Below are 13,759 nucleotides of genomic sequence, written 5' to 3'. Positions count from 1 at the left end.
TGTCTCGCTTTTATTACCTCTGGTTCACAGAATCTAGTGCTGTCCTCTTCATCTCTGTGCATGCTAAACTTTGTGCTAGATTTTTCCTTTGTTCCAGATTGTATGGAAAATCTGCACAAAGGCTGTTGTGATTAGATGGGTGATGACTCGTTTTGTTTTGTTTGCATACAACAGAAAGAAACAGGAATTAGTTTAACTTAACTATTTGTAACAAAACATAAGTTCTCACCTTGAATTTTTAAAGCATTGTTCATTTGTTCTTTGTAATCTGCTCGTTTCACTTCCCCAGATTCTGAGCAGTCTGTACTCTGGGGGTGGGGAAGCAGGAGGAGGAGAAACAGAAGTGGTTTGCATTTTTCAGAGGCCAGGAGATTGTGAGCCAGCTGCTCTGTAGTCTGCCTTGACAACTGGGCAAGCTGCAGTTGTTGCTAAACATTACTTGCGTGATTGCGCTCCAGCTCTGACAGTTGGATGTGGAATGTTTCATACAGGTAAGGTGTTGATGAGTTAGGTGCATGTGTTGGGTAATCATCAAATGCCATTCTTGCTGTGTTCTCATTCCTGGGAATGCAGGTCTGGTTGGCATGAAGTACAGGCTTAAAAAATTCCTTTCATTCTTGACTGGAGGAAGTGATCAGAGCAGTTCAGCAGTCCAGGGCAGCCTGATAGCTGAGCACTGTTCCCTGCTGCCTCAGCTTGTACAGCCTCTGCATTCCTTACATTCCACTCTGCTGTGGACTGTTGTGTTCAGTCATAAGATGCGGACAGAGGTATTTATCCTCAAATAAATCACCATAGTGTTAGTCAGAGGCTGGGCCTGTAGTCTGCAGTCTTGGAATTTGTTACAAATCAGGAATCCAGCACTGAAGTAATGCAAAACAATAAAAGCTCACAAGCAGAGAGAGACTTCTCATTTACAAGATACCTTCTTCTCTCTCCTAAAAACTTAACTATTTATAGTCTTTTCTTGGCACTGAAAATGGTGGTACTGGAAAGAACCATATGCTCTATTTCTGTGGCATACATACATGACACAACTGAAGAATTTTATGGCATTTTTGAATTATTATGTAACTTGGTGGGAAAAGATGTGATTTATAAAAATTCATATGCTAGTGATGAAATAAAACACAGCTGGCAGTTACATACATTATAACACTTTATACAGTGGAGGCCATAAAAATAATGAAGTCTGAACCAACAGACTCATGTGCAACCAAAGTTCTAAACTAAAAGATGCAGGCAGTTACTTCACATGATCCCTTAGATATATTTTAAAGCCGCATACTCTTTTCCAGTGTGGTGCGTTTTTACTCAATAGATTCTTTCATATATGAAATGTGTGTCTTCTGATAATAAAAGGCAGTGGTGGTCTGCCTAGTATTCGTGAGATGTCTTAAGCTATTTCAATTAAACCTTCAACTGCATAGGAACCACAATCTAACATAGCGTACACAAGCCATCTTTTTTCCACCTTATTTTATAAGTTAGATTTGGCTGCAGCTCTTTCAACTGAGTATTACAAGATCTTGAAAAGATCACAAACGTTCTCTGAATTTTACTCCTGTTTCCCTAACACCACCACCAGTAAAGTTACCTTTTCTAATGTTTTGCATAGTCTTTTTTTTTTTTCATTCTGGTTTAACTATAGAAGTGAATTATTCAAACTTTGTGGAAGTTTCCTAAAAATTTTGGAGGTGGGAAGTGTGTTGTAGAAGCTTGATTTGCTTGCACTAACCAGAAGTTAATTTGGAGAAAGAAATATTTCGTGGAGCACAATAATGGTGGTCAGATTGTAGTGACTTCGAGCTTCTAGAAGTTCAGTTTTGATAACGTTCAATTTAGAAAAGCAAATCCATACGAGATGCCCTTATCACTTATACAGTGTAATCTGGAGACTAGATGGCACAGTGTCTTTGGTGGCAACAAATGCATTTTTGTGACTTGCAGTCACAAAGATGAGGTTTAGCATCTGTATTTTGAGCTTTTCAGCATGAAGTCTCCTGAATGCACAGGACGAAGGAGTTGGTGATACAAAACCTGTTTCTGGGCATAGCAGCCTCACCCAATATCAGGGCTACAGGCTGCGCATCTTTGCCACATAGCGCTGTTCGAATCCATACTCCTTTAGCTGAATGTCTTCAGTTATTCTAACTGTCCAGAATGGACAGATCTTTTTCATCTGGAAGGCAGTGCTTGGAAGCCAGAAGTCTTTAAAACCACAAGCATCTCTTGTTCAGACATCTGGGTCTTTGTGATCGTCTTGGTGGAACTGTGAAGCAGTTGAATATTCATCCTCTTAACACCAGCATATTGTGGGTGGAAATGTAATTGAATAGGACAAGAACTGTGCGCTGTGGTTCATCATAGATGGCAGAATGTTAGCAATTTGATGTTAACTCCTAGGTACCAGTACCCTAGCATCTCAGTCACTGTGCATCAATGGGAATGAATCCATTTAAACGTGTTGGTTATTAAACGATTCCAACCTTTTGTTCTGAAATTTAAAGCCTTGAGATATTCCCTGCTCAGGTGTAACTGCCTTATGTATCTTCTTTGATTAGGTTCTTTCAGAGTTGTACTCGGGTTTACTTTTATCATGGAAAAACACAACTACTGGAGTGAAGTGGGCTCTGGAGTAGGGCAAATCACATGCCCTGGCAATCTTCTTATGTTTCTAAACTATGTAACATAACTCCTGTGCACAAAACAAATTTATCAAAGGCTCTGTTTTTCAGAGGAGATAATTCTTAGCTTTATGATATCAAAATATACTCAAGACCTTGCAAGACTAATTTTTAAAAGTCTATACTTCGTGGCTGTGTACTGGACTGTATTTATACAGCTTTTGTATTTTTGTGGTTGTAGAGATTACACCCATAACTCCTCACTTTGGAAAAATGAATACTTCCACCTCAAATTAAAACACAGGCACTGTAATATGAAATTCCTTTATTTGCATTGCATACTTCCTTGTCTCTCAAATGCTTTTTTTAAAATGCACTCACTGAAGTATAATCCTGCTGAACTAAAATGTGCTTTGTACCGTACTTCATTTTCTGCTGCTTTGTAAAGGAGAGGCGAGTTTATTTAATCCCCAAGTTGGAACATGCCTCTGTTTTTGTATGACCTCACTAAATTCACCTTGATTTACAGAAGAGTAATTAGGAACTTGATTTATGTAAGAATTACAAGTATGGGTAAAGTGGCTGGAGCTATACCAGTCCTTCTTAACAGATGAAGCTTCTTTGTTATATTTCCAAGGTGTATTTAGCATTTCATGGCAAGCCCGGTGTAAAATTAACCATATCTGGGCTTTGTGATGTAAGTGGAGCGCGAGTGAAGCGTGTTGTACCTTTAAGTGAAGGTCTCAGGCCTGACCTATGTTATGTGGGTTTCTTGTTTGTCAGGCTGGAGGCATTTTCTCATTTTCACAGTTCAGCTGAAAACAAAGGCCTCCTTATCCTTGCAGGGAGCTCTGAGAGCTGACATCAGCCTTTTCCCAGCAGGCATCATCTCTGCCTTAAAAGTCCTCGCAGGGAACTGAGGTCTGATAAGTTTCTGCTCATGGCACTTTGTTTGCCAAGGAGCAAATAACATCGGTAAATGCCAAGAGCACAAAAATCCTTTTTTTTTTTTTTTTAAATTTTTGACTTTTTCTTTTCTCTCATCGTTTTCTCTTTCTTTCTCTTTTTTTTTTTTTTTTTTTTTTTTTTAAAAAAAAGAAATGGCACCGTGCTGTTTTTGCTTCTCTGGCTTTTACTAGGAACTAGAAATTAGTAACTGAACTGCATTTGGACAAGGGACAGTTATGGGTAATAGTTTATAGCTGTGGTGTGGCAATTTTAAAAATAGTTTGTATGCTAGCAAATTGTGGTTTCAAATCACTGTATTTACAGTTAAAATGAATTTGTCACAGACATCTTCAAAAGCATTCGAATTTTGTGTCACTGGTGAAATTGTCTGTAAAACTGACCATTTAAATGTGTTTTGAAGAATACTAGTATTTTTGTTCTTTGCTTGTAGAGTACGTCGGGCTGAAAGTTAGCATTTTTGGTTTGGGGCTGTGTACGGTACATGCAGTACTATGAATGAAATGTTTCTCTTGATCTGTTGGTCTCAATTGCTGTTTGGCATGGTGGCACAGGATCACAATATTAATTTCTATATGAAAATAACCATTACAAAATTTTGCAGCCGTTAAGTTAGAAGGCAAAGGCAGCGCCAGGGGAGGCTCGGGCTGAGGAAAGGTTTCTTCACCATGGGGCGGCTGGCGCAGGCTGCTGGGGAGGTGGCTGACGGAGGCCCCGGGCCCGGTGGCGCTCAAGAGGCATTTGGTGATGCCCTCAGTGATACGCCTCAACTTTCGGTTAGCTCTGCAGTGGCCAGGCGGTTGGACTCGATCTTTGAAAGTCTCTTCCAACTGAACTGCTCTGTTCTATTCTAAAAGAAAGGTCTACACATGAATAATTTATTTTAATGTGTATCGCTTAAGATAATGTTTAGTTTTAGACCTAGCCAAGCAGACCCAGAGACTTCTGTTTCAAATTATAGGTTGTGTCTTCACTTTTGTTACAGTGAAGAACCATGGCAAATCTGATTCATAAAGCCAGGCTAGATTCCTGGAGTTTGGAAGCTGCTATTGTGTATCACAAGTTTCTTACCATGAATATCCAATGGAGTTTGCTTACTTAAATATAACACTATAGCAGAAATTACCTTGGCGCCATTTTTTTAAAATCTGTCTTAAGCTGTCCTGGAAGTTACCTGGATTTGCAAATCACATAAAAATTCAGGTTAGGCCTCAGGAAATCATTTCATCCAGCCTCCTCCTCAAAGCAGGCTCAGCTGTGTTCTCTGCAAGCATGTACTAGCTCAAGGCAAGGAATTTTGTGTAAGATCTGAAGTACTTAATAAACAATATTCCTTTTTATAGGAGGACCCCATTACTTTCCTCCATACTGTTTTCTGAGCTGGGCTGAGAATGTAGGGTTGAAATGCTCTGCAGAAAATCAGGTCCCTGTGGTGGCAGAGGCTGGCTTCAGCTCCAAGCAGGGCTTGAAAAGATATAGAACTGGGTTGCAGAGGTAGTGTGGCAGTTTTCAGAAACGGTCTTAGCTGCTAACTACCCCTTTTTTGTTTCCAAAATTCATGGTATATTAAGAAGTATGTTTACACTGTCATTTTATTGTGACAAATTGGAATTAGGAAAACAAAACAAAACAACTCAGAACACCCAATGTCTCTCATTTGCTTGCAGGCATCTTCACTCGCTTCTTCTGACATGAATATATATGCCTTTAAAGTATTTTAGGGATTAACCTGGTGTTTTCAAAGAGATTCTTCTAAACCTGAAATTCTCTGTACTTCTAGTGAAACTGGTACAATGTGGCTGTCGTTGATTACAGTGGTCAAAGGATTACATAGCAGGTTTCAAATTGCTTTTCCAAGTTTTTTCTTTTGTCTTTTTTTGTCCTTTCTCCAATGCATTCCTTGAATGATGGACCAAACCAAAATCAACTGGATATATTTTCCTAATTATTAATGGAGATCACTCACTACACAAAATTCTTCTTTCCAACAAATGTAGATTAAATTGAACCTTCATAGACTGACTTGAAAGAGCTAATGTGTCTGAGTTAATATTTAACACTGAGTTTTGCAGAAGTTCTTTACCAAGGGGGCATTTCAGAAAATACTCAAGTCCCTTTCAGTTCAGAAGCCTGTAGCTAAACGTGTGTGAAAGGCTGGGTATGGATGGTTTCAGGGTTAAAAATCGAGGTTTCAGGGTTAAAAAATAAAAATTTTGACAGATCACATCTTTCTGTGCACAACCAATAGGCTCCCAGTCAAAATTTGTACCTATTTTTTAAGTATTTGGAGAGAAACAAACAAACAAAAAAAACCAGGCAGGATTAGTTCAGGTCTCTCCACTTTTCACGTGTCTCCAAGTTGCAAATGGAAAGGTTTTGTTAGCTAGTTCCAGAACCCTACTTCTATATAATGTTTTCCACTTTAATTTTCCTCCTTTTCGTAAAGTAGCATGACGCTTCCATAGGCATTTGTACGTTGAGTCTCCAGGCTGCCCTGGGAGGTGAAGAGCTGTGTCATCATTTCAGAGGCAGCAGCGCAGCGCAGGGCCTAACCCGCTCACCGGAGCAACAAGGCAGCCTGTGTGTGCAGGAACAGAACACGCATCCCTCGAGCCCTGCTGTTGGTTTTTTATCCCAAGGGGCCTTTCTTTGTTTTCATTAACGGGGAATTTTACATCGCAGAAGTTATGTATCTACACCGGGGTGAAATTCAACACCGGGCCAAAAGCCGGATATCTAGCGAGAGGCAAGAAAAGAACCAGTAACATTTACAAACATATTCTAGATGTATATCATAACCATATGGAAACAAAGGTTTAATCTCACATTTTTATTTAACCATTTTCCCAGATGTTTCCTGCAGTTTGACAGATGTACCATTTACTAGAAAGTTGCGCTCTTGAGAATTAGAGTGTTATGGACACGGTTGCTATAGACAATGACTCGGTAAGGGTAAGAATCGGAATAAAACGCTACATTAATCTCTACTCGAAGAAGGGCATTTTTTCCCCCAGACTGAACGCGCTGGCCTGCCCAGCCGCCTTTCGTTTTCCCTCCTGCTGCGGCGCGGTGCAGAGACCCGCCGGCCGCCCTCCGCCGGGCCGGGCCGGGCCGGGCCGTGCCGGGACTCTTATCGTGACGAGGGGCGGGCCCCGCGCCGCCGCCGCTCGCCAAGTCCGGGAGGCCCCGGGCGGGCTGGGGGGGGCGCGGCGCTGCCGGCCGCGGGCGGTGCCGGGCACGGGGCGGGCCCTGCGCCCCGCCGGGCCGGCTGTCGGCGAGGGCTTATCCCGACAGAGGAGCGCCGGGGCCTCGCCGCGATTGAAGTGCGGAGGCTTTGACCTCAGCCGTTTGGCCGCTTCCCCCGGTGGAAAATTCTGCTGGAAGCCGCCACGCTTTGTAGTTGCCATGCTGTTGAATAAACGAGATACCCGTGTCCACACTGCCTGCTTGAAACCTGGCAGGCCTGTGCATTTCTCGCATAGCTCCTCCAGCACCGCAAACTAACGCTGCAGCACAGTGCTGCATAGGTGCTTGTCCGCAAGGTACATGTGGTGCCCAACTAGGTAACTGTGCCCAGCAAGGTACGTGTGGTGCCCAACTAGGTAAATGTGCCCAGCAAGGTACGTGTGGTGCCCAACTAGGTAACTGTGCCCAGCAAGGTACGTGTGGTGCCCAACTAGGTAAATGTGCCCAGCAAGGTACGTGTGGTGCCCAACTAGGTAAATGCTGTGCCCAAAACATGAGCCCGAAGCAACTTGTTCACTGGCTGCCCACAGGCCTATGCCTGGAGCTGGGCTTCACGCGTCCCGTCACACCGCCGGAGTGAATAGAATAGGAGAGGGGGGGAGGTGGGATGATTTCTACAAGCCATGAGAAAAACTTTCCAAAACATCTGGGAGAAGTCTCAGAACACGCTAATTACTGCTTCATGTAGCCTTTAATGTGGCACAGATGTACAGTTGCTGCAAGTAACGGGGCAGTCACACGTTGCAGTCAAGTTAAGGTCGATTCCCCTGCTCCTATCAAAGTCCCGCCGTTGTGGTCCTTGGCCCTCACCGCTGCTTGTGGCCTGTGTGGGCACGCGTTGCTTCATCCTGTCTGAGAGAAGGAGCGATGCTTCCTGACCCTCGCTGTCACAGGTTTCACATCAGTAACGTTTAGTATTCACAAATCAGTCTTTTAGGAAGGGTGGAAACAGAAACCCCAGATGCTTTTCCTTGTGATCTGTTTTTCTGACTGAAGTTTCCCCTAAGCCAGAAGCGAGGTGAAGCTGTTGACTGCAGAATTTGACAACCTTTGGCTTGGGCACTTCGAACCTAGGAGTAACTGATGTGAGGTGCTGCTGCTGTGGCTGCTTTGGTTATCAGCTTCTCACAGGAATTATTTTACTATATTGCTAGGAGTAGTTGTGCAAAATGTAATGAAGCTGTTAGTGCATTTACAGTGCTTCTAGAGGTTTCAGTAGTTCAGATTTTATTAGCAATTACAAACAGTTTCAATAAAGTTTTAATGAAATGTTTATTCCTTTTATAAAACAGCCCATGAAAAATCTTTAAAAAAAAAAAAAAAAGGTTATTTAAACACCATTTTTTGTCTAAAGCTCTAAAGCCTGGTTTTTGGATATTTTTGAAATCTCTGTCTGAAATGGAATGAATGTGCATTCTCAGCTTTCCCTGCTTCACATCTGCTAATGTTACATTGTGTATCTGAGGGATAGAGACCATAATTTCTAGGCATTAATGATCCAGGCCCTTTTTCCTTTTTCTCTTAAGAATTGTTCAAGCTGGAAAATGAATCTCTATAATCCTATCTCCTGACAATTTGACACAGTTAATTCCAGCACTCTGACCTTATTTCCAGAACGGCTTGTGTTGTTAAAGCTCTTCCTAAGTAAACTTTCCGTTCTCATGTTGACATCTTTTACTTTGCACTTCGTGTATTTGAAGAAAATGATTAATCTGTTCCTCAGCCCTATGAGTCCATCTGCTGAAGTCTTCTGTGTGACTGAACTAACTAAAATCCATACGCTTTTGCAAATTTGGGGTTCTTGGATTGACTTAAGCTGGTTTCAACTTTTACAAAAATCATTGCATGACAGGTGTTAAGTAATGAATGCAAGTATTTTTTTTTTTCAAATCAAAAAGTAGAAAATATTGTAAGAAAATTTAACTGCCATTTTTTATTTCCTCTAACAGTTCTGCACAGTTTCACCATTGAGTTTCAACACCACCAAGTTTTCCCAGAGCCTGCAGAACAGACTGATGTACCCTGGCAATATTGAGCACACATGTATGTGGCTAATCTCGTTGCACTAGGGCATGACCCGCTGCCGTGTGTATTTTATATGCAAGCTTTCTCCTGACATTGGCCCATAGTTTTCTCTGTGTGATCATAAATAGTTTTTACAGTATTTTCCAGTGACTCGGTATAAAAGGTTTGTTGCATGTGCCAAGTTTGACTTCAAAAGGATGTTAACATGGCTGAAGTATAAAAGCTGCACGTGACCCAGCACATGAATGAGCAGAATGTAAGAGGAATTGCCTGCCAGAAGTTCTTGGGTGGGCATTGCAGTTAGCTATGAAATGATTAATTTGTACCCATCTCTGAATCTTTCCAGTAACCCCTCTGACCTTCTTTTCTCCTGGAAGCCTCTTCACTCTTTCCTTAAACTGTTGGATTTTCCTTCCTGTTTGTTAGAAATTTTAGGGAAAGTTTGAAGTGTCTCTGTAACCTCATCTTTTATCGCTTGCTTTTCTGGATGTTTTTCTCCTCCGAGCAATTCAGAGTGCCTTATGGATGTGAAACAGTTCAGACTTATGCACAGATAGTTTTAATTTCCATACCGGTGGTGACTTCCCTTTCTAGATCAGGTCTTTTTCATCCCAATATATGCGGCAGCCTGACTTGCACTCCAGATGTCAACATTGGGTGGCTTCCTTCTCTTTCATCAGCTTAATTTGACTTTCTCAGAATTAGATTATTGTGCCTTCAAGCACCCAGGTACTATGGTGACTTCTGTATAATTTGCTTTTGAGAAAGAAATGAAACCTTAGTTCTGGGTCCTCACTGGCAAGCCTAGGGTTGAGTGTCAGGTCTGCATTGATCTGTATGAGGTTTGTCGTTTTACTGCAGATATCTTCCAAAAAAAAAAAAGTACTCTGTAATTTCAGTACCCGTGTCTTGTAAGGACAGACTGCAGCCTCTGCAGAGCCTTTTTTCAGCTCTGTAGCATCCACATCTTCTGTCTTCTGGTCTTCGCAGTTGGCAGAAATGGTTCTTCCCTTATGCATTTTTTAAGATATTATGTGTTTTTTCAAATGAAACCGGAGCTACTTTGTTGTTGCTCTTTGAGTAGAGGTATGGGGAGGTGACTGCATCAGGTAAATCTTAAAGGTTCGGTTATTTCTCCTGTCGCCCCTCCAAGAAATGTGCTGTTCTGTGACACTGTGATAAAATAATTAGAGCAGGGAAGCCAGGGATATCATGTCACAGGTTAAAGAACCAGAAAGATTTTTCTCTTTGGCTAATGAGGCTGGCTGAGTATTTTTTTATCCCCAAATCCCTAAAAACCCAGAGCAGATGAGAGCTGTAGTCAGATGTTGGTTTCCACCTAGATCCCAAAGTTTAACAACATGTTGAAGAGATGAAATGGGCTCATGTTTACATTCCTGAAATCGTAGCCACAATGGGGCATTTTAAGAAACTTTTTTATAATTGCTGCAATGTCCTGTTATACTTGGACACTTGTTATTGCGGTAATACTGAAATGCTTGACCTTTCAGTCATTCTACTTTTTCAAATGTTAGGGATTTGTCTTTTTTTAATTTAATTTTTTAACAGGCTAATTCATATATACTGTTACCTCAGCAGAACGAAATAGATCACTTACCACTTCAGATTTTTTGCAGATATTTACTATATATTAAAATTCGCTATTGACAGCTCAGGTATAACCTCACATAAGACCTCTTCAAAAAATGATGGTACTTCAAAATAAGCCATCAGGCTGGCATCAGGCGCTAACTTGAGGAGGTTTGGAGGTGAGTGAGCAGCCAGCGGAAGAGCGGAGCAGAGATAGCAGTGGGTGAGCAGAGACTCGGGTGATTTCCTTTTTTTGATGTAAGTAGGATCTGGGATTGCGTTAATTGATTTTACTGTACCTTAGATTTAGATTTCAGTTTTGTGGGTTTGGCTTTTGACTAAGGTCTTACATCATGCGGTTCTCTTGCATTCTTTCATACTTGTGAGTATTACACCTTCAGGAAGCTCTTCTGTATCACTTGCTGCCTGCAGTCATGGGATGCTCCTTCATATGTTTTACTGCTTATTCTTTATTTCTTTCTTTTACTGTGATTTATTGTCTCCTGGTTGATTACATTTGGAAGTAACTATCCAAGGTGTTTAAACTCTGAAAAATCTTGTTTTAGCGAGGATAAATTTAGAAAGTCTGACCTATATTTGTATGTAAGGTTATCCTATTTCTTGTTAATATGTTTCAATTGTTTTGTTTAAGTTGACTTCTCATCTCAGAGGGTTTGCCACTGGCTGTAGAACTAAGCTGCAAAAAAAAATAATCATGATTTGAATTTTTATGGGAAGGAACTGCAGCATTCTGATTACAGAGGGTGAAGAGAGCAGGGGGGAAATCAGTAGTGCATGCGTACTTCTGAGCTTAAAGAACTTGTGTAAATATGATGCTTAACTCTCCAAACAGCCTGATGGTCAAGTTGAAAAATTCAAAAGAACAAAAGCTCTTTTCAGGGAAGAGTGAAGTTTAATTATAGGTGGCTGGAGAAGCTTTGAGGCAGTGCTTAACTTCCTGGGTGCCTTTGCTGAGTTGTTTCTAGCCTGAGATGGTCAGTGAAAACTTTGCCACCTGCTTCTCCACTAGAATGGGGGAAGAACTGGCAGATTTGCCAGATGTAGACCTTGGTTAAAGATCCACTGGGCAGCCAGCTGGATCGGGAGCTGCTGTGCTGCAGGGCAGTCCTAACACATTCTCCAAAGCCACAGCATAGAGCTGCTGTAGCAGTGCTGTGAGAAGGGCATTAGCTGAGCTCAGTCACCCGTTTTACCTGCCTTGGGCAGAACTAGAGTTTTAGGTAGGGCAAAAGATTCCCTGCAGGGGGGATGCACCAAACAAGTAACGCTGAAATGGCAGCAGTGGCAAAAAAAAAGGGGGAGGCGTTCTTTATCTTTGTTAGGAAACCATATCGGATGTCCAGAGAACATGTCCATGTTCTGCGGAGGAAATGGTTCTTGCAAAAACAATCATCCGTTGCACATTGCCTACATGGAAGCTTTTTGGGATGGAGTGCTAAGCCATAAAAAGGAAGGGCTACTCAATGTAAGAGGGAGGCACAGAGCTTAGAGAAGGGGATGGAAAAGGGTCGTGTACTTAGGTGGCCGCCAGTCAAGGGAGACAGGGTTTGAAGAGCTGTTTGGGCTGGTTTTTCATGTTGTGAATGCTTCAGGTAATCGGCTGACACATGGCAAGCAAACTGCTAATATTTTCAGGTTTGTGTTGTGTTGTTTGTTTTTCAAGGAAATTTAGATGGCTTAAAAAATATATGAGTAAGGACAACTTAGGATTTTCCCCCTCTGGATATATATCATTGTATTTTGCAATGTCTTCTGTTCCTGTTTCGCTACCTCGCAATAACAAGCAATGCATATAAATGGCTGGTTCTGCAGGAAGTGATCCCCACCATGTGGAGGAGGCACTTTGTATCAGTGGCCTATAAATCCTTAAGTGGTGTGTAACAAAAGCAGCTGTCCTCTTTCAAGCCTAAGTGTTAGTGAATAAGTACTGTAGATGATGTCAGAAAATGAACATTATAAAGGATGCCAAAAATAATAATATTTGAATTAAGTTACACAAATGAAATAGTTTTCATTTAGCAATAGTATGCATTGTGTTTGTGTGAAGAAAAACATCTTACATGCTAATTAAGAAGCAATGTAAGTGGATACTTGTTCTTTCTGCAAGAGAAACACACTCCTACAATACAACCATTTCAAGTTAGAGCTCTGTTTCTGCCAAAGGGAGTGTGAAACGTCTGTGATTTCTTCACTTGGAGGTACAGTAATACTTTTGGCATCTGTTCCTTAGCAATCTAAAGGCTGGAAGTGAGTGTAAGCAAAACTGTCCCCTTCGGTGGGCCTCTCTTTTTCCTTTTCCTTAAGCAGTTGGCAGAGTTAGCCTGTTCCTCCAGGATGAGTGTGAATTACCGCTGCTTGGTGCCAGTGGACAGAACAGCTGCGTTTAAAGGTTGTACAAAAAATATCTAAGAACAATGCATTTTAGCTACTTCTGAACTGCTTCCTGCAGAGGACTGAAACATTGCTTTCAATTACCAAACGTTGAGAAGCGAACTGAAGCAGGCTTTCAGCTAACAGTCAGGATGTGTGTGGTTTTGGTATGACATGCATCTGAGCACATGATGCTTGGTAAGTGCTGGAGCCTCGGTTATGATTCATTGGGGAGAAACATGGAAAACAATGTCTGTTTTTCAAGTGCTGGAGAAATGAATTTAAGGTTGGAGTCATGTATAATTTTGCTAAAATAAACCTGCAAGTAGCTTGGATAACTCCGTTAGAAGGGAGGTAAGGGTGACGTGTAAGGCTGCAGCACTGCTGTCCCACTGCCTGATGCTGGCTTAGCTTCCCCCTGACACCGAGAGCCATGTTCCAGCCCGTGGAGATGCACTGGCAGATGCACCTCTGAAGACGGGGTCCAAATTAGGTGACTGATGAGTTTTAAGACAAAGTGGAGTTGGGGGATGGTAAAGCTCTTTGGAATTTTCAAATTATTTTCCAAAATTATTTTCCAAACATGGCCAGAAATCCTCCTTTGTAACTTTCTGACCTTGCATTTGAACTAAGAGATACTCGTTCAGCACGTGGGGAATTTTGAAGCTAATTCACTGTGGTGAAACACAATTATCATGAAACACATGCAGTTCTGATTGCCCCTTCAGTCAAAGCATCTAACATCAGAACAAGAACAGAGCGGTTTTCCAAAACAGAAGTTTCATCGCTGTAGTCAGAAGAAAAAAATACAAAATATCATAATGAAATATTTACATCGAATTCTGTTTTCACATAAGTTAATAGAGTAATAGTTTTCATACTGTTCCTGTGGTCTGGCTTTTTAGCAAGAACAG

The 13,759-nt window shown here is 41.5% G+C and overlaps 1 protein-coding gene across 3 annotated transcripts in view; it reads left to right on the top strand.

Moving 5' to 3' along the window:
* Nucleotides 1-13,759, top strand: part of VGLL4 (vestigial like family member 4) — a 92,462-nt gene that overhangs the window by 66,839 nt on the left and 11,864 nt on the right. Inside the window, exon 1 of one of the 3 annotated variants that reach the window (XM_080606766.1) lies at nucleotides 32-491. The exons of the other annotated variants lie outside the window; for them this stretch is intronic. Coding sequence (XP_080462892.1) covers nucleotides 472-491 — 20 coding nt within the window. The 5' untranslated portion in view covers nucleotides 32-471. Of the gene's footprint in view, nucleotides 1-31; nucleotides 492-13,759 lie in introns of those variants that run through there. 3 annotated transcript variants of the gene reach the window in all.

Source organism: Anser brachyrhynchus (assembly GCF_964034855.1).
Source record: "Anser brachyrhynchus genome assembly, chromosome: 10".
Classification (NCBI taxonomy): Eukaryota; Metazoa; Chordata; class Aves; order Anseriformes; family Anatidae; genus Anser; species Anser brachyrhynchus.
The sequence above is the reverse complement of the archived record's forward strand: the minus strand, read 5'-3'. Positions and strand labels throughout refer to the sequence as shown.